Source organism: Canis aureus, chromosome 14, assembly GCF_053574225.1.
Source record: "Canis aureus isolate CA01 chromosome 14, VMU_Caureus_v.1.0, whole genome shotgun sequence".
NCBI lineage: Eukaryota > Metazoa > Chordata > Mammalia > Carnivora > Canidae > Canis > Canis aureus.
This window is the reverse complement of record NC_135624.1, coordinates 37,702,999-37,722,380: the sequence shown is the minus strand read 5'-3', so window position 1 is coordinate 37,722,380 and position 19,382 is coordinate 37,702,999. Positions and strand designations below refer to the sequence as shown.

Sequence of the window (19,382 nt, the reverse complement as noted above, 5' to 3'; positions counted from 1 at the left end):
TAGTTGGGATTATACAGAACATAGCCTTTTCAGATGGGCTTCGTTCACTTAGTGTTATGCATTTAAGGTTTCTCTGTGTCTTTTCATGGCTTGAGAGCTCATTTCTTTTTTTAGCATTAATATTCCATCATCTGGATGGACCACCGTTTATTTATGCAATATTCATCTTCTGAAGAACATTTTGGTTGCTTCTGAGTCCCGGCAGTTGTGAAAAAAGCTGCTAGTTTTTGTGCAGATTTTTGTGTGGTCATAAGTTTTCAGATCATGTGGATAAATAACAAAGAGCATGCTTTCTGGATTATATGGGAAGAGTGTTTGGTTTTTTAAGAAATCACCAAACTATCTTCCAAAATGATTGTACCATTTTGCACTCCCACGAGCAATGGATGAGAGTTCCTGTCGCTTCATATCCTTATCAGCATTTGATGTTGTAAGTGTTTTTGGAATTTGGTTACTTTAACAGGTCCTCAGTGATATCCCATTGTTTTAAATTGCAATTCCCTGATGACAAATGAGGCATCTTTTTAAATGCTTATTTGCCATCTGTCTTCTTTGGTGAGGTGTCTATTCAGGTTTTTTGCACATTTTTTGAGTTGTTTGTTTCCTTATCATTGAGTTTTAGGGGTTCTATGTATAATTTAGATAACAGTCTTTTATTTTATTTTAAATTTTATTTATTTATTCATGAGACATGGGGGGGGGTGCAGAAACACTAGCAGAGGGAGAAGCAGGCTCCATGCAGGGAACCCCATGTGGGACTCGATCCCCGGACCCCAGGGTCACGCCCTGGGCCAAAGGCAGGCACTAAACCACTGAGCCACCCAGGGATCCCCGATAACAGTCTTTTAACAAATAATGTGTTTTGCGAGTATTTTCTCCCAGGCTTGTCTTCTCATTACCCTTGACAATGTCTTTTGCAGAGCAGAAGTTTTTAATTTTAGTAAATTCCAACATCCTAAATCTTTATGGAAAAGGCTTTGATGTCATATTTTAAAAGTCATTACCACAACCAAGGTAATCTATATTCTTCTTTTATCTTCCAGGAGTTTTATAGTTTTGCATTTCACATTTATGTCTATGATATATTTTGAGCTAATTTTTGTGAAGGGTATAAGGTCTGTTGTTCCAGTATCATTTGTTGAAAAGACCATATTTTCTCCATTGTATTGCCTTTATTGCTTTGTCAAAGGTTTGTTAGCTGTATTTATCTGGATCTCTTTCTGGGCTCTTTATTCTTTTCCATTGATCTATTTGTTATTTCACCAGTACCACATGTCTTGATTCCTGTAGCTTTATAGTAAGTCTTCAAGTCAGATAGTGTCAGTTCTTTGACTTGGTTCCTTTCCTTAAATATTGTATTAGCATTTATGGGGCTTTGTTTTGTTTTGTTTTTCTTTATTTTTGTCTTGCTGTTCCCTGTAAAACTTAGACTGAGTTTGTCAATGTCCAAAAAATTACCTGCTGGAATTTTTATTTCAATTGCACTGATTCTGTATAAATGAAGTTAGGAAGAATTGACATCTTGACGCTATTCAGTCCTCCTGTTCATGAACATGATTATCTCTCTATATATTTAGTTCTTCTTTGATTACTTTTTTCAGAGTTTTGTTGATTCCTTCATGTAGATCTTACATATACTTGGTTATATTTATACCGAAATATTTCATTTGGGGACAGGATGCTAATTGACTTTTGTATATTTGCCTTGTGTCCTGCAACATAGCCATACTCCGTTCCAAGACTATTTTTTGTCAGTTCTTTCAGATTTTCTCCATAGATGATCATGTCATCTGCAAACAAAGATGGTTTATCTCCTTTGTTGGCTTATAACTATAACTCTTCCATTTTATTATTTTAGGGGCTTTGTTAGGGTTTATAGTATACATCTTTAACTTATCACAATCTATGCAGAAGTGACAATGTGCAACTTTATATATACTTTAAGGACCTCATAATAGTATAGTTCCAATTCTTCTTTCTGAACTTTAATAATATTATTATATATTATATATGTATTACAAACTCTACAAAGCATTTTTCTTTTACAGAGATTTAAATAAGAAAAAAAATCTTACATATTTACCTATGTAGTTACCATTCCTTGGCCTTCATTGCTTTTTATTGATCTGTGTTTCACTTGGTGTCATTTTCTTTGAGCCTAAAAGATTTTAACATTTCTGAATGTTCAAGTCTCCTTCTCTAAATTCTTTCTGCTTTTATATTTCTGGAAAAAAAAATCTTTGTTACGTGGTTTTTGAAGGAGTTATTTTTAGCCTGGTTTCAAATTCAAGATTAGCTGTTCTGCATCCCTGCCCCACCTAATACTTGAGGATGTTGCTCCATTGTCTCCTCTCTTACATTGTTTCTGATAAGAAACTGCTATCACTCTTCTCTTTGTTTCTCTATACGTAACACATTCCCCCCAGCCCCCCACCTTGGCTGCTTTTAAGATTTTTGTCTTTATCACTAGGTTTGAGCCATGTGATTGTGTGTGTGTGTGTGTGTGTGTGTATACACACACACACATATATATGTACTTTGGTTTAGTTTACTTAGTATTTCTTGTGCTTAGGGTTTGGGGATCCAGGAATTAATAGTTTTTATCAATTCCAGAAAAATTTGGGCCATTATTTCTCAGTCACTTTTTCTGTCTCCCTCCATTCTACTCTGTTTAGGGTCCTCCAACTGCAGATAAGTTTGGCCACTTAGAATTTTCTAAGAGCTCATTACTAATGTTCTTTTTATAAAATATTTTTTCTGTGCATTTCAGTTTGGATCATTTTTTATTGCTGTGTCTTCAAATACACTTACCTTTTCTTCTGCAGTGTATGATCTGCTGTTAACCCACCCAGTTTGTTTGCATCTCAGATCTTCTTGTACATTTCCCTGAGACAAGTTTGAATTGGGCTTGTTTGTGCCTTCTATGTCATTGCTTGAGTTCTTGAACATCTGGGAGAGATATAATTGCCTTAATGTTCTCATTTGCTAATTCTGACATTTGTGTCAGTTCTGGGCCTGTTTTGATTGGTGGTTTTTTCCCTCCTCATTGTGAGTCATATTTTTCTGTTTCTTTGCTTGCTTGGTAATCTTTCACTGGATGCCAGACATTATCAATTTTATCTTGTTGGGTGCTGGATATAAATATCCTTGAGATTCTAGGACACGGTTTTATTACTTAGAAAAAGTTATATCATTTTGGTTTTTGCTTTCAAGATTTTTGGGGCAGGACCAGAGCAGTGTTTAGTCTAGGGCTAATTATGCCCCACTATGAAGGCGAGAGCTTTCTAAGTAGGCCAGCACCTTATGAATGCTGATGTTTTGTTGTCTGCCGCTGGGAGCAGGCACTATTCCTGGGTCTGTGTGAGCCCCAGACACTTCTCCCCGCAGTCCCCCTCTCCCCTGGCCTTGGGTCCTTCCGGTACTCCTCTGAGCACATGAGAGGATCTTCCGTAGTCCCCCTCTTGCTCTCATCTTTTGGGTTTTCTATCCTATGAGCTCCAGCCGCATTCACCTCCTGGATTCTCTGCTCTGTCTCCTCAACCCACAGAGGTGTGGAGGCCCCTGTCCCTGTGTTTTGGCCCAGAAGCTCTAAGGCAGCAAGCCGAGGTGTCACAGGGCTCACCTCATTTCTTTCTCATCTCCCAGGGGTCACTGTATTTTGTTGCTTAATGACCAGTGTCTTGAAAACTGTCATTTCATGCATTTTGTCTCATTTTGTTTTGTTTTGTTTTGTACCAGAGGAAGGGGTAAATCTATCCTTGCTACTCCTTCTTGACTGGAAGTGAAAATCTTTTTCACTATAGATGTTTTGACATCATTTTTGTTTCACCAAAGTACACATTCATAGTTAATATGTAAGGAAGTCTCGTGGCCAGGATGAATAATTTATTCATTATTGTCAAGAAGAAAGTCATTTATTCCTTTATTTACTCATTCAGGAAATGTTTGCCTGGCCCCTGCAAAGCCAGGAGGGGAATACCTGGAATGAAACAGGCACACTCTGTTTCCTATGTGGCTGATTGGGAACCAGATCCAAGGAGTTTTAACAACTCCCCTGGGAAAACTTAAGTAAAATAAAGCCCCCCATCATTCACTCAGCAGACATTTACTAAGCACCTGGCATCTGCCAGGCCCTGCTGGGCACTGCCCTGAGGAGTACGTGGTCTGGGAGTGGTACATGGACAGCGAATCCAGAATACTACCTACTGAATGCTAAAACATCCACAGAAAAGGCAAATGTGTTTAGTTTTGACCTTGAGGTAGAAAGTACCAGGGAAGGTGCCAATGGAACTGAGTTTTGAAAGATGATCAAGGTATGGAGCCATACAAGGTGAAGGGTCAAGGTGTGTTCAGAGAGGTGGAAGAGACCTTGGGTGGCTGGAGCCTGAGTGTTCGGGGCTTAGTCCAAGAGGAGGCTGGCAGGAGAGGCACCATCCGACGTCATGTGCAAGCTGAGGGGTGGCACCGCGGAAGCCGCAGAGGGTTTGAGGCACGTCTATCTGTGGTTTAGGAAAAAATGATTATATGGTCATTTTATATGAATTCGGGGGCATGATGGACTTTTGCGTTTATGGTCTCAAATCCTTTTTGGTTTCCCCAAAGGAATGTTATTATAATTTCTCCAGTAAAATGTATCTGTTGGCTTGGGAGCTCTTGAAGCCAGCACACACATGTGTCTCAATGACACAGATGTGCTCCCTTCCTCATGTACATGCATGAGTGTGCCCACACCCCCATGCTAACAGGCGGACGGATGGGGCCAGCCAGGAGAAGGCACTCTGGAGGCTGGGGTCCGGGCCTGGCCACTGCAGTGAATCGAGCTGTCGATTTTGAGTCCTAGTTCCTAGTCATGAGCGCACCCTTTCTGTAAACAAGCCATGCTAACCCCTGCACCATCCAGCCTTTCCCAGGCAGCCTGCTTCTTTTTGGAGCCCAGAGGACAGACCGGTCAATGCAGAACCACAAACAGTGGGAGGATGTCACATGGCGTTTTGTGTTCCCCAGTTAATGTGCTGGTGCTGCAGGGCAGGTTTCACTTGTGCAGCGGAGGAACTCTGGGCACCCAGTCATCTGGGCCTGGCATTGGTGTACAGGCCAGTATCCTTGACGGGTACCATATCTGCATCCCGGGTCTCTGCTGACCAGTGTGGTCCCAGTTAAGTCTGTCCAGCCCTGTCCTCTTGTCTTTGGTAAGTAAGGTAGGGTCCAGGCTGGGGGGTAACTGATGCCCCACCTCTGGGAGTGCCCAGCCAGAGGAGAGAGAGCCCGAGTGTGGAGGCAGCATGAGCCACCAGGCTGGGCCTCGGGCAGCCACTGTGCCAGGTATGTGTCCCCAAGACGACACAGCAGTCAGGGGTCGGGAAGGGACCTGCCTTTGGGTAGTCCCCAGAGACAGAGTTGAACGTCAGCAGCAGAAGTAGAGAGAGAGGTGTTCCGTGTGGGTACAGCTACGCTGAGGCCCAGACCCCAAGGCTGGAAGGACAGATGATCATGAAGAACAGGACAGAGCACTTGGTCCTGGCTGGGGTCAGGCAGGCCCCACTTCACGGTGGGGCCCTGGGGAAAGATAGAAGAGGCTCTCCCAATGCCCCGTAGCCCAGAGGCCAGGGGGCGGGGATGACCCAGCCTGTTGGGCTCACAGCCCAGACACTGTGCTCACACCCGGCTGAGGCCAGACGGAGTCTATACTGGGGCTGCCCCTAGCCTTGCACCGGCCTGCACCCCTCCCTCCGAGGTATGGCCTCCGCCCCTCAACTGACCAGTACCCGGGGAGAGCAGCTGGTGATTTCTAGCCCTGAATGACACGCGCCGTGCCTGGCCTGGGCCAAAGGCCCTCTTCTCAGTTTCTGGGAAAAGCAAATTTATCAGCTTGTGAAAAGGGGAAATGTTTACAGGAAAGGAAGGCACAAAACAAATGACTAATCACAGCCTGATTCTCGGTCCCTGGAGACCAATATTCTAGTCTCTTGCGTTTGTTAGAAAAGGGAGCCAAAGGGAGCTCATCTGGGGAAGTGGGGCACCCTGAGGGCCTCCTGCCAGGGTCCCTCCCTGTGTCGTCAGGAGGACACACGCAGGACACACAAGGATGCAGGCCCACAGGCCACCAAGGCGTGGGGGGCAAGTGTGGAGAGACTCGCACCCTCTCGGGGTCCAACCCCAGCTTTTGCAGCTGCCAAGAAGCCTCCTGGGCCTGCTCTGGGGATTTTGGGGGGGGGGGGGGTCCCGTGAGTCACAACTTTCCGCGTGCATCTGCGTGGAGCAGTCCCCAAGGTCTGCACCACTGGGCCATGTCCGTCTGTGACCAGTCCACTGCGTGCTCCCTCTCATTCCTGGGACTCCCACAACTGTGTGCTGGGGTTGGGGTTGGAACCCGCCAGCTGAGACCGAGCCTTCCTGTCCTTATCGGGACCTAGCCATCTCCATCATGCAGCAGTGAGGCTCTCGGGTGGCAAGGACACACCCACAGGCCTTCTAGAACTAGCAGGCCCCTCCTCCTGCCAGCTGCTGCTTCTGGCCTGGGGAGCACCTGTGCCTGCCTTGGGGGGAGTGAGTCAGTCCGGGGCCTGGGGGCATAGGGAGCACCTGTCCCTGCTGAGGGTCTGGGAGGAGGGGCCCTAGCTGCAGGGGAGGTCTTCACCTGCCCACCCACCCACCCAGCCCAGATTGCTCCCCTGCCCTCCAGGGTGCCCTCTTTGCTGTTTGCTCATCCTGCGGCTGCTGCCCCCCCAAGCATGGTTGCCAACAGGACCCCTTCTCAGGGGTCATCGTGCCTGGCCTCCTGGCATATTTTCTGCCTTCCCCACTGGTATAGGAGCTTCCTGAAAGCAGGCACTTTGTTAGCCTTTCCAATTCTTTCTAGAAATTTCTGGGTTTTTCTTAAAGAGTGCCTGGCACACAGGAGGAGTCAGTGGGTGAAAAAATGCATTGATGAATTGATCAGTTGGTTCAAGGCACAGGGGCTGCCAGGCACGGAGGCCCGCAGAGGTGGTGTGGCTGGTGTGCTCCGGGGCGACAGGCCCCAGCGCCCGGCAGCGGTGCCCGGGGGCCATGAAGCCATGGGGGCCGTGGGGTGGCTGTCCCTCTGACCTCTGAGGCCTGTGCTTTGGGGTGGACCCTCCCGCCACCACCTCGGTCACCTGAGAGGCAGTCTGCGTTTCGGGCCGATCCCTGCGAGCTTCCATCTGCTGCGTGGCCGATACCAGGGGGGGATTTAGCCTCAGGAATATGACTCCAGTGCGGTCACAGCCTCTGGTGGCGGCCGGGAGCTCTGTCTTCATTTACTTTCCTCTCCGTGATCCCAGTTAGCACGAAGTACTCTCTCACTTCTCCGTTGGATCTTCCTTAAAACCCACAAGAGCCCCAGCGTGAGGACAGAAGCCGAGCCCCCCGCACGCCTGGCATGAGCCCTGCCGCGAGGTGCTGCTGGGGAAGCAAACCCGGCCTTCGGAGAACCGCCAGGTAGCAGCCCAGGCTTCCATCCCAGCCTGTGGGGCTCCTGAGAGCTGCCACAGTGGCGAGAGCAGGCTTTAGGCCCGAAGGAGACGAGCTCACCCCAGCCAGGCCGCACCTCCTCCAGGAAACCACCCTGCAGACACACTTGGGCTGCGCCATGGCTCTGGGCGCTCCCAGTGTCACTGGGGGACAAGCGGGACTCCAGGTGGGTCGGTGGGCAGAGGCTGGGCTGCAGCCCCAGCAGGGAGCTGATTGGCAGAGGGCGGGACCTCGTGGTGACCGCTGATCCCTGCCACGGCCCTGGGGTCTAGGAGTGTGGGGCTGAGACGGCTGGAGTGCAGGGGTGCGTCACGAGGCCCGGCCTGGGCTGCTCCGTCCTCTTCCTGGAGGCCCACCTCCCTCTCCCAGCAGCTCTGCAGCACTGGGAGCGCGGCTCCCCACATGGGTGCCCAGCCCCTCTCCTCCAGCCCACCAGGGACCCCATGGCTGCTGCAGGCCCCCGGCCGACCTATGGAGCAGGCAGTGGCTGGGCCTCAGGAGCGAGGGGCAGGCCACCCCTCTGCCTAGCCCCTTGCCACCAGCGGGCACCCGTGGGCAGGCTGCTTCCCTTTCCTCGTCTCCACAATGAGGTGATGGCCTTTACCTTGTGGGTCCCTGTGGGGGGGGAGAGGAGGGCGCTCTGTCGAGTTCTCTTCCCCCACCTCTGTGCACAGACCTGCGTGTGAGTGGGCTCACCTGTGCACACGCCTGGGCTATTTGGCTTGGCAAATGATCACCTTCCATTTAGATCCTGAGTGAGTTTGTGAGCAGTCTGTGGGCCATACCTAGGCCTTAGCAGCGGTCAGCGCCCCTGCCCACCCTCCTGGCCACCTTGCTGCAGAATTACCTTTCCACCCAAGAGGCCGTCCCCGTCAGCTGCCACCTCCCCGGCCAACCAACCTGGGCCATCCGGATTTGCCCCGGGGAGAGCCTCCTCCCAGCCCCAGCGCTTGGCAGGCAGGGAGGCTTCGGGAACTGTGTCCCAGGACACCCCTGACCCAGACGGGGGCTGCAGGGATGGAGCGGGGTCAGCCGTCTGCACACACACAGGCCAGAGTCACTGAGGTGCAGGCCCCATCTCTGCATACGAGCATCTTGTGGTCTCCGAGCTTGAGTTGGGAGACATTGTCCTCCTCCCCCGCCACATGTCCAGGGTCTTCCTCGAGCCATTCGCCCCCTCCGTGTTCAGGGGGTGTCCCTCCCAGCCCCACTGCCCCATTCCTCACTGACCTGGGCAGGTATCAGGGTTTTTTTCCTCCTTGTACACTTTTTATGTGAAAGCATACATCATAGCCCCTGTCCTGGAAGAGGGGGCGTATAGGGAGGGCTCATGTGCCTCTGTTGAAGGGTGTTGCTGGGTGGTGGCCCTGGGCGGCCCCTGCAGGGCTGGTTTGGCCCCCCTGCCACCAGCGTCCACCGCGGCTTCCACCTCCTACGTCGGCCAGCCGCCCTGGATCGGGACCCAGCCTAATGTTGGTATTTTGAGGGACTGGGAGCTAGAGCTCCAATGTGTGTATTTTGGGGGACACGATGTAGCCCATCGTATGAAATATGACATAGATTGGTATGCATTTAATCATACAAATCATACAACAGCAAGAATAAAATTGTGCTATGAGCTTTGTCCACATAACCCTGGCTGACAGATACTTCTTTTTAAGAATTCATACTCATTGTAGAAAAATAACAATTGTAGGTAATTGCAAAGAAGAAATTAAATATTACCAGGAATCCTATCATCCAGTGATGGTAGTTATCAACCCTTGGGTAAGGGGGCATCCAGATTATTTTGTATGTTATGTACTTTATAAAGAACGAGGCAAGGCTGAGAATATGGGCGTGTGACTGCTGCTTCTTATGTATACGGTCCCCGTCTTTTCGTGTACATTTGAAGTGTGATTTTTAATGGCGCCATAGTGTTCCTACACCCAGATGCTCCTTAATTTATGCAGCCCTTCCCCTGGATTTTTTTTTTAAGATTTTATTTATTTATTCATGAGAGACACAGAGAGAGAGAGAGAGGCAGAGACTCAGGGGGAGGGAGAAGCAGGCTCCATGCAGGGAGCCCGACGTGGGACTCGATCCCAGGACTCGATCCCTCCTGGGATCATGCCCTGGGCCAAAGGCAGGCGCTAAACCACTGAGCCACCCGGGGATCCCCGGAATTACAGGTTTTAGATGCTGATCACCCACACATGCAAACATCTCCCGTGACTCCCTCCAGTAGTCACTTTTATTTTCCCGAAAGCCCTTGCCAGCGTCCTAGGTCAACAAGGAAGGCCCTGCAGCCCTCCACTTTGTATTTGTTGATCCCTGGCCAGGCGAGGCATTGGGCCGTAGGGTTTTTCCTGGGACTGCGTGCCCATCATGTCTGCGGTCCCCCTGGCCTCTCTCGGATCTGGGTCCAGCTAGGAAAGCTGTTTGCTGTGGCTCATACCCACCTTCCCGTCTCTGCACTGGGCCCTACGTGTCCCCCTCCTCTGGAACCTTCTCTCCCTCCGCTGCCCACACCTGCCTGAGTAACCTAGGCTTGCAGGGCCCCGACGAAGGCAGGGCCCTTCCCAGCCAGCCCAGCAGCCACCCTACTGTGTGGGCAGACACTTGACTCTTCTCTCATGACACTTTGCATTTTCTCCTTGTGTCGAGCTCCTTGACTCAGCCCCACCCGTCAGAACGCCTGGCCAGAGCTGGGAGAGCAGGGTTTGGGCATCAGCGCTGGCCCAGGCATGTGGTATGGTCCCTCGGCCTCTGGGGGGCTGTCTTCATGTCTGTGGTGTGAGGAGTGGCCATTCCTGTCTTGCGAGCTGTCAACAGAATTAAGTGAGGTGGTGTGTGTAAGGGTCCTGGGGCCAGCAGAGGCTGGCAGCTGTGGTCACCGTGGAAGGGAAGAACAGTGGCAGGTGCGGTGCAGCAGCTGCCGAGCAGGGCTTGTGCGGGGCTCGGCCAGGGCTCCCAGACACACAGGACGTGTGGTGGATACCGTCACAGCAGAGGCGTGGAGCACGCGGGCAGTTTCCTCCAGAGAACAGGACGCTGCCCAGATGTGACATCAGCGTAGCTTTGCCCCTGGAGGAGGGTCTCTCAGGAGCAGCCCCACAGAGAGGCTGTTGAATGCAGGGCCTCAGCCCTGGGACCGCCCGGGGTGGGTCCTCCCTCCTGTGGGTGTAGCCCTGGGAGCGGGGATCCTAATAGCAGACACCATGGTGGAGAGCCTGTCCAGGGACTGGCTTGTTGAGTCCCCACATGGCGCCGGTAGGCATGTCGCAGATAAGGAAATGGGATTGTCCTCAAGTGCCCTCTCCCAGGTCCCATTGGTGGTCGGAGCCCTGGTTTGAGTGAGGATCTTGATTCTAGAGACCCCGGTGCAGGCGTCAATACGTGTCTGCCGAAGGAAAGTTAGGTGGGTCACTACTCACAATTGGAGGATGCGTGTGACCCTCCGGAGGCAGCTGGGAGCACAGCCTTACACTCGCTCTGGGCTGGGGTGTGCGGGGTGCACCGGGGAGGAGGCCTGGCCCAGCCTGGGGCCCCAGGGAACCCCCAGATCCTAGTAAGCCGGAGTGGGGGACCTCGGGACTACCTGGCCCCCACTCCAGGCGCGGGTCCCACCCCAACACACATCCTGCAAGGGCTGCCAGAGCTCGAGGCAGAGCCCGTCTCTGAAACGTCTGCTTTCCACTGCTGTTCTCCATGTCTGGGGCCAAAGGGATTTGACAGGTTCCCTGAGGACTAGCGAAAAAGAAAAAAAGCAAAACACTCCGCTGTTGAATTGCTTTGTGTGTTAGATGTTTTGTCTATGAAAATTGCTCGATGATTATTTTTGTGCCTCTAACCCTTCTGGGGATAAAGCTCTCCAGACTGGGATCTGTCCTTAAAAGGGGCCACTGGCGGTTCCCGAGCTCCGGATCCGGCGCGGAGAAGCCCAGCTAAGCAGCCTTCCCACCCCCGGGCCCAGCCAAGGTCCCCGGCAGGGAGCAGCGCAGGGACGCAGTGTTGATGGGCGCCATCGGCCGGCTGATGTTCATTCCTGAGTGTGAGATTCAGCTGTGGGAACAGCGCTGCCTCGGGTGTGATCCAGAAGCAGATTGGTGTGGGCTTTGCCTTCCAAGACCATGTGTCTCCCGTCCCCACTCTCGCATTCGTGCTCTCGGCCTCCAGACTCCCCGGCTCACCACGCAGGGCCTGCCTGGAGCTCGGCTCCCCGGCCTTCCCAGGGCCTCCGCAAGCCACCGCCTTCCACACTGTGTGCGGGTCCGGACCCGCGAGCCGATCACAAGCCCTCCCTCATTTTCTCTTTTTTTTTTTTTTCATTTTCTTTTTTTTTTTAAACTGACGCCTCTCTTCCTGCCCTCACTTCTCCTCCTCCTCCTCCTCCTCCTGCCTGCGCCCGACACGGCCTTGGAAATCCAGGCTATTCACCTTCTGGGGCCTCAGAGCATTTCGAAAATCAGATGGACGTGGCCATCTGTCCAGGAAAGCACAGACCCGTGTGCACCCATGACCGCGTGCGTGTCTGCTGGGCGGGCCCTGCGGAGGCCCACCTCCTGGGGAGCCTCCCGGCAGCACGGCTTCCCCTCCCTCCTGCTCCCAAACTTGGGCCCCCACTCAGGTCCTTTTGAGCAAGGTCTGTGAGCCAGGAGCCGTGGGACAGAGAAGGGATGAGCCGACCAGGGAAGGAGGGAGAGCAGAAGGGGACGATGCAGGATGATGCTCTGAGCCCCCCCCCCCCCCCCCCGCCATGGTGTCCTGGGCTGAGGCGCAGCTCTGCTCCGGAGTCCAGCCCCACGGCCCTCCCGGGCTCCCTGGTGCCACCAGATCATGCCCCCTGCAGAGATGCCATGGCACGTGCTATGGCGCAGTGTCCCGGCCTCCTGCGGCCCTGGCCTCCTGCAGGCACCACCACCCCCCCCCCCCCCGGCCCCCTGACAGCCGCCCCGACGTGGACCAGTTCCTCCCTCCCTGTTCCTGGGCGGTCCTAAGCCCCCTCCCACACACACAGGCTGCTGTCCCCACCCCTCCGCCTAGAGAGCTGTCCTCCACGCCTCCTGTCACCACACTGGCACCCTGATCACCCGTCCCCCAAGACCCTCCTTTGCGTGGCTCCCGGGACGCCTCCCTCCAGGTGGCACCACCTGCTCCTTTGCTGTCCTGCCCTCGTTCCCGCCACCCCTGGGCGCGCGGTGCCCCGACATCTCCCCCGGTCACCTGAGCCCCGGGGGCCTCTCCCGTGCCACAGCTTCCCTCTGCCCTCACCCTCAGCTCCGTCTTGACAACCAACACAGAATCCCTGTGCCATAAAGTTCACCCTCAGAAGTGTACAGCGCAGTGGTGGTTAGTGTCTTCACGAGGCCGTGCAACTATCAGCTCCGTCTCATTTTAGAACATGTTCGTCCCCAAGAAGCAGCCCCAGACCCCTGGCAGCCGCTCCCTGTTCCTCCCCCGTCGCCCTGGCTGCCCCGCACCCACTTCCTGTCTCCACTGCTCGCCGGTCTGGACATCTTGCGTCGATGGGGGTCACACAACGGGTGGCCGTCTGTGTCCGGCCCTGGCTTAGCACGGCGGCGCTGGATTTCTCCACGCTGCAGCGTGTGTCGGTGTGTCGCTCCCCCACGCCACCCCTGTTGCCTGCCTCCTTGGGTGTCTAACGGGCACTTCAGCCCCACGAGGCCACGATGGAATCCGTAGCCCCCCGAGTTCCCAAACCCCCGTGGCTGCCCTCCACCCTGGGTCCCTGCTCTCGGGGCTGCTGCGGCTTGGCACCTGGCGCCCCCACGCTGGCCCCCTCGCTTAGCACCCCATCACGCTGGGCCACCCACCTCGCCACCCCTTCTCCTGGTCTGAGCACCCACCCCCACGTCACTCTGTCCTGCTCACAGGAGCCCGAGGGAGCCCACGGAGCCTGCCGACCCCCACATCCCCTGCCGAGCACCCGCGGGGGCTCCGGTCCCCCCCGGTGGACAGCCACGCGCCCGCCCTGCTCCTCCCGGCCTGACGCACGTGCCCACAGGCATCCAGGGGTGCAGCTCCTCCCGGGCTCGGCGAGCACGTCACCTCCCCACAGACCGTCGCCGACGGCTGTCACAGACCGCCTTGCACCTGCCCGTCCCTGACCGATAGACGTACAACGTGCACACGTGTGTGTGTGCGTGCGCGTGTGCTCACTGGGCGCTGCGTTCCTCTCCTACCAGCAGTAACCCTGGAAGTCAGAGACTTCACTGGCTTCCCTGCACGGAGCACAGGGCCTGGCACATGTGGATGCTCAGGATTTGCTAGAAGGAGGGAGGGACGGCTGGATGGATGGACAGACTGGCGGGGAGCACAAGCCGCAGCTTCCATCTGATTTTCGGAGTTCCCTGTGACTTAGTAAAGGCATTTCAATAAGCAATTGTTTTCCTAGATAAATCCACAGATTTCTTCCCTCTCACCAAAGACCAGGCCTTAGAGTGGCCGTGCTGAGAGCCGTGGCTCGGTCCTGGCGCTACTGCGTGGCTTTACCCGATTACAGGCTTCGCCGAGCCTGATTTCTCTCTCTAAAGCCCAGCTGATGGGGTTATAAGAAGGCAGAAGTGAGTTCCTTGAAACGCGCCGAGGGCTGCGGCTAGCCCCGAGGTGGTACTGAGGCCTCCGTAAGTATCACTCTTTCTCCCGTTCCAGCGGAGGCCGGTTCCAGAGACCCACTCCCACTCTCAGGGAGCTGGAGCCGGGCAGGGGGGACGGCTGATGGGGGGCGGGATGAGCCGGGAGGCCCGTGTGGACGCGGGGGACGGGCGTGAGCCGGGAGGCCCGTGCTGCAGCATCCGTCTGTCTCCGCTGTGGCGCCCCGTCCCCATCGCCCCGGGAGCCTCAGGGCTGGGGTTCTGACCCCCTCTGGATGGCGACCTGCTGCTCAGGCTGTGACGAGGCCTAAGCCCGCTCGCCTAGAGGGGTGGCCCAGGGGCCCCAGGCCCAGGCCTGCCTCTGCCACCCACTTCCTAAGCAGACACATGCTGGGAAGATGGTGGTGAAGATTGAACTATTGAAGAGAACCAAGTGCTTTCGGGCAGCCCGTCTGCCTGCCGCCCCTCCCACGCTCACCGCAGCCCCCCTCCTCGGCCCCCAGCGAGGCCCTGGCTGGCGGCAGCACACGGTGGTCTCGGCCAGGACTCCGCCGCTGGGTGTTCGCGCTCCCGCCCGCCGTCATGGGCTGCCAAGCGTGGGGTCTCTCGTGCGTCCGGACTCAGGGACTCAGGGTGGACGTCTCCTGCCTGGAGGTCGTTGGAGGCGTGGCAGGCGGACGCGTGAGGGGGCGGCCAGGCTGGAGCTCCCCGCGTCCTCGGGCTCCCGCCCTGCACCCCAAGGGGCCCAAAGACTCTAGATTTGAACTTGGCCCTCCCCGTCCTTGGGAAGGCGCCGCTGTCAGGTTAGGAGGAGACACGTCTTACGTCACGGTTTGTCAGCCTGATGTGAGCATTCGGACACCAGGCAGGTGGGTCCCCGCTGGTGCTCTTGCCCTGAGCCCCACAGGTGGTGCGGGTGGGCCCGGCTGGCCCGTACCTCTCCCCTCCCCTGCCCCCCGCCAGCACCCCAGGGCCCGGCCCAGCGTCCGCTCAGACTCGCACTGCTTTCCTGCTACTTAAGCAGACATAGCGAGTGGTTGTGTCAATGTCGCGGAGGCAGTGTCGCTCCAACCGCGCATCGCCCACCTCGGGGTGCCGGCGTTGGCTTGTCGCAGACCAGACCAAGCCGGGAATCACCCCCTGGGTGCAGGTCCATGCCTCCCGCCGCTCCCCCAGCCCGCGAGGGCCCGATCACAGAACTTGCTGTCGGGGGCCGGTGCTTGTAGTTTTGGAGTGCGTGCCCGTGTCCACCCGTGTCTTCCTCAGATGTGACCACAACGGCGTTTCCCGTCCTGCCTGCGCCTGTGCTGTGCAGCCTCAGGCTCCCCGTCAGCGGGACGGACCCCTCTCTGCACCTGCTCGCGGCGGGGAGGCTGCTCAGACCCCCCAGACGCGGCAGGCTGGCCGCCCTCCGTGTCCGCATCTGGACCGTGATGCTGTGAGGGCCGCGCACACGGACCCTGAGGACGAGGCGGTCTCCAGGGTGGGGCAGGAGGGGGCCAGGGCCCCACACGCGCCGCGCAGGTCAGAGACAGACACACACCCAGCCGAGCCCTCCCTCACCCCGACCTCAGCTCAAATCAGGAACAAAGCCAAATGGCCGTTGGAGCCGCGGTATCGGGGGGAGTGTGGCGTGCAGCAGGGGTAGCCGGCCCCCCGGGATCCCCGTCGTAAGCCTCCTCCAGAGCGGGCGGCTGTGGCTGCCGGAACAGGTCCAGATGGACTGGCCCACACGGGAGAGCGCTCTGGCCTCACCGGCCTGGAGTCTGAGGTCAAGGGGCCAGTAGGGTTGGTCTCTCTGAGGGTGTGAGGGACGCTCTGTTCTGTCCTCCAGCGACAGGTGGTCCACGGAGACCTCCACACAAAGACTGTTCGCCCGGTGCAGGGCTGCTGAGATACGAAACCAGGGAATGCAGCTGAGGGCCCCGGGCCCAGGGAGGCCCTCTCTTGGTGTGTGTGTGTGGGGGGGTGGACCTCGAGTTGGGAGCCAAATGATGGGAAGGGTCCAGTCATGTGCAGGTCACGTTCCAGGCACAGCAGCACGTGCAAAGGTCCTGAGGTGGCAGCAAGCTTGGTGCATCTGAGGAAGAAGAAGCCCGTGGGCCGTGGGGAACGGACCAGAGGTAGGCAGGAGCCAGGCTACAAGGGGCCCCGGGAAGGCCGCTGTAGTATGTGGATTTTTATTCCAAGTGAAATTAAGAACCACTGTGGCTTTTAAGCAGGGAAGTTACATGATGCGACTCCTACAGCCACGTGGGGAATGAGAATAGCAGCCAGGAGGCCAAGTCGGTGCATCCGATGTGGCCTGACTTCTGGAGCTGGAGGTGGAGCTGGCAGGTCTGGCCCGCAGAGCAGACGCAGGGGACGCGAAAAGGGGGGCATAGAGGTGTCGCTGGCCTTCCCTGAGCCGGGGTGGTGGCGGGAATGACAGGTGGCGTCTGTCAGCAGGGCTGCTGGGGAGATGGCTGGCTGTGTGGGCGGGGGTCCTGGAAGGAACTTGGTGCTGGGCCAGGCCTCGGAGGTGGGGGCTGAGGCCTGGGAGGAAGGCCGGGCCGGCCCGCGAGCGGGGGCGCAGGTCACACCAGGGGAGAGACCTGCACTGTGTTTGGGGCAGACGGTGAAGCAGGACCGTCAGCCCCTGCGAAGGTGTCACAGACGCAGCTGCAGGCCGGGCAATGGCAAGCCTCCCTGAAGCCCCGGCCTCCGCCGCCTTCCTGCCCCCCTGCAGCCGCCGCCGTGTGGGGAGCTCCAGCCCTGGGGCCCAGCGGCGCAGAGCAGCAGAGCAGCAGGATGAGCCCCCGCGGCCCACGAAGCCGCCTCCGGACCCCCACCAGCTCTCCAGGGCATTCCTGCTGCTGAGAGCCCCCTGCATACATCGCCAGGACCCAGGGGCCCTGTGCCCCCAACACCCCAGTGTCCAGCTGGGGTATCTCAGATGTTAGCTGTGGGGTGCAGGTGTGGGATCAGCTGTCTGCAGGGGCCCCTCCAGCTGTTCCAGAGGAAGGGGCTTGGGCCACGTCTGCTGGGCTACACCCGCTGTTGCCGGATTTGCAGTGGGTGCCTCAGAGCCCACAGGGGCCTCGGGTGGGCACCTGGAACCTCGTGAACAGGCTCCTCCCGGGAAGCTCCATGTGCCGGGTGCGCCGAGAAACACCGTCTTCAGCTCCCGGGCACGCTGGGTGGACCCCAGGACCAGGGCGTGCACAGAGGCGGAGATGTGCTGCAGGGGCCCAGCCAGAGCCCACTAAGGGGCCCCCAGGGGCGCCCACACCGGAGATGACCCGGGGAGGCTGGGAGCGACAGCCAGCCCCCAAGGGTGGGGCGTGTGCCATGTGACCACCTGAGGAGACCAGCAGGAGCCAGGAGCCCTAATTACATCTCCTGGATGTCAGGTTAGGAGCCCCCCGCCCCCAGCTCCCCGAGAACAGACTGTTCTGCAAACCACTACCTGTCTCCCAGGGCCGCACGGGAAGGGCTAAGTGGTCCCGGGCAGATGGCAGCCCCGGGGAGCCGGGCTCAGGTGGGCAGGTGCGCAGCAGCTGCTCCAGGCGGGGGCGGGTCTCAGCCCATCATCAGGTCTCTCCTGAGCACCTCCTCCCGGCCCTCCGTGGGCCTTCTCCGGTGGGCAGCGATGGGTGAGGAGAGACGGGCCAGTGGAGGGGGCCGGGTGGAATCTGATGGGGTCACGCAGGCAGGCCTGACTCCGGCCTGGCCACCCCGCAGCCTCAAGACCTTGGCCTGGCCTCAGCACGCTGCTGCACCCCGCCTGGGTACAGAACACGACTCTCCCGTGAAGGGCCGTGCCCGGCCCGGGGTGGGGGGCATTGACAGGTGCCCAGTCCCTACCCCCGCCCCACCCCTCCTGCGTCTCTGAGGACTTCTTTGTCTCTAATTTTTAATCTGTTCATGAGAAACCAGTCGGCAAAGAGCCGATGAGATCTACATAACTACATAAGGTTCAACCCCAGGTATTGGGGCGGGGGTTGCATTTTACAACTGTGCCAAGATTGCTTCTCTTGTGAAGCATAGAATGAAGAAGCTCTGTGTACCCTCACCCCAAACTCGGTGCAGGGCCTGCCGCTAGGGGAAAGGTGCATCGTCGTGTGTGGTAGGGGTGGACCTGCACAAGTCCCCGCCAGCAAGGTGGGACGTTCTGCTACCTGGAAGGGATTTGTGGTGCTCACCCATCCTACCAGCAGGCACAGAGCAGCTCCCCCGGGAGGTCCGGGCAGGGGCTGAGGGTCAGGAGCCTCCCTGCTGGGTTAGTGGAGCCCCCTGTGTTCCCCGCAGGCCCTGGAGCAGCTCACAGCCCCCACCTGGGGCTGGCATGAGGGGCCCGGACCCCTCTGAGCTTGTGCACAGAGCAAGGCACATCCTGGCCCGGGGAAGCTAAGGGGGCCCCTTGCTCTACTTGGACAGGCCCGGGGGCTTCACAGGGGAGGGAGCAGGGGCACACGGGTGGGAGGGATGAAGAGGGGACCTTCTCTGCTGCTGGGGCCTCTGGGGACCTGCCTGAAGCTTTGCCGGGTCCTGGTGTCCTTTGGGCTGCTGGGCTGTGGAAGCCTGAGCCCAGGGCCACCCTGTGCCTGTGCTGGAGAGGGAGGAACGAGCAGGGGTCCCCGGTACCCCCACACTCCACCAGGCTGGGCCCTCCCCAGCCTGTCTTCCCACCACCACCCTGTCTTCCCTGCCAAAGAACAGAGAGTGAAGGGCCCGTGTTCACCCACCCCAGGCCCCAACCCCACCCTCCCCAGAGCCTCCGGTAGGTTCTGTGAACCTCATGCACGCACGCATGCACAGGCTTTGTGTTTGGATGGAGCCCGGAGGTCAGGCACCTGCAGTGTGGTGGGCCAGGTGGCCTCGGCTCGCAGACGCAGGGCTGGGGCTTGAACCCAGGCCCTGGAGCTGCTACACCCCGCCCCACGTAGTGCAGTGGCTCCCCATTGTCCCAGGCCTGGTGTGGAGCACGGTTAACCCTAACCTGGGCTTGTGCGTGTGGGGATGCCACGTGCTGCCAAGGAGAAAGTGTCGGGCACTTGTTGAAGCAAAGGGAAGAGTATTCGGGACTGTTGCTGAGGGGGGTCAAGACATGGAGGGGGGACACCAGGCCCAAGTCCCCGAGCAGACAGGTAGCAGAGCAGGGGCGGCCGATGGATGGTCACCAGGAGGAGCCGTGGGGACGTTCTTTCTGAGGGCAGGCCATGGGATGGGGGCGGTGGGGGCAGTGGGGGCCGTGGGATGAGATGCTGCAGCAGGGGTGCTCAGTGAGCTGACCTGGCAGGGTTCTGGAGAGGC

At 57.1% G+C, this 19,382-nt stretch overlaps 1 protein-coding gene across 2 annotated transcripts in view; it reads left to right on the top strand.

Moving 5' to 3' along the window:
• The window catches only part of TRAPPC9 (trafficking protein particle complex subunit 9), a 547,275-nt gene that overhangs the window by 512,149 nt on the left and 15,744 nt on the right, over positions 1 to 19,382 (top strand). Inside the window, exon 22 of one of the 2 annotated variants that reach the window (XM_077847380.1) lies at positions 16,119 to 16,186. The exons of the other annotated variant lie outside the window; for it this stretch is intronic. Coding sequence (XP_077703506.1) covers positions 16,119 to 16,171 — 53 coding nt within the window. The 3' untranslated portion in view covers positions 16,172 to 16,186. Of the gene's footprint in view, positions 1 to 16,118; positions 16,187 to 19,382 lie in introns of those variants that run through there. 2 annotated transcript variants of the gene reach the window in all.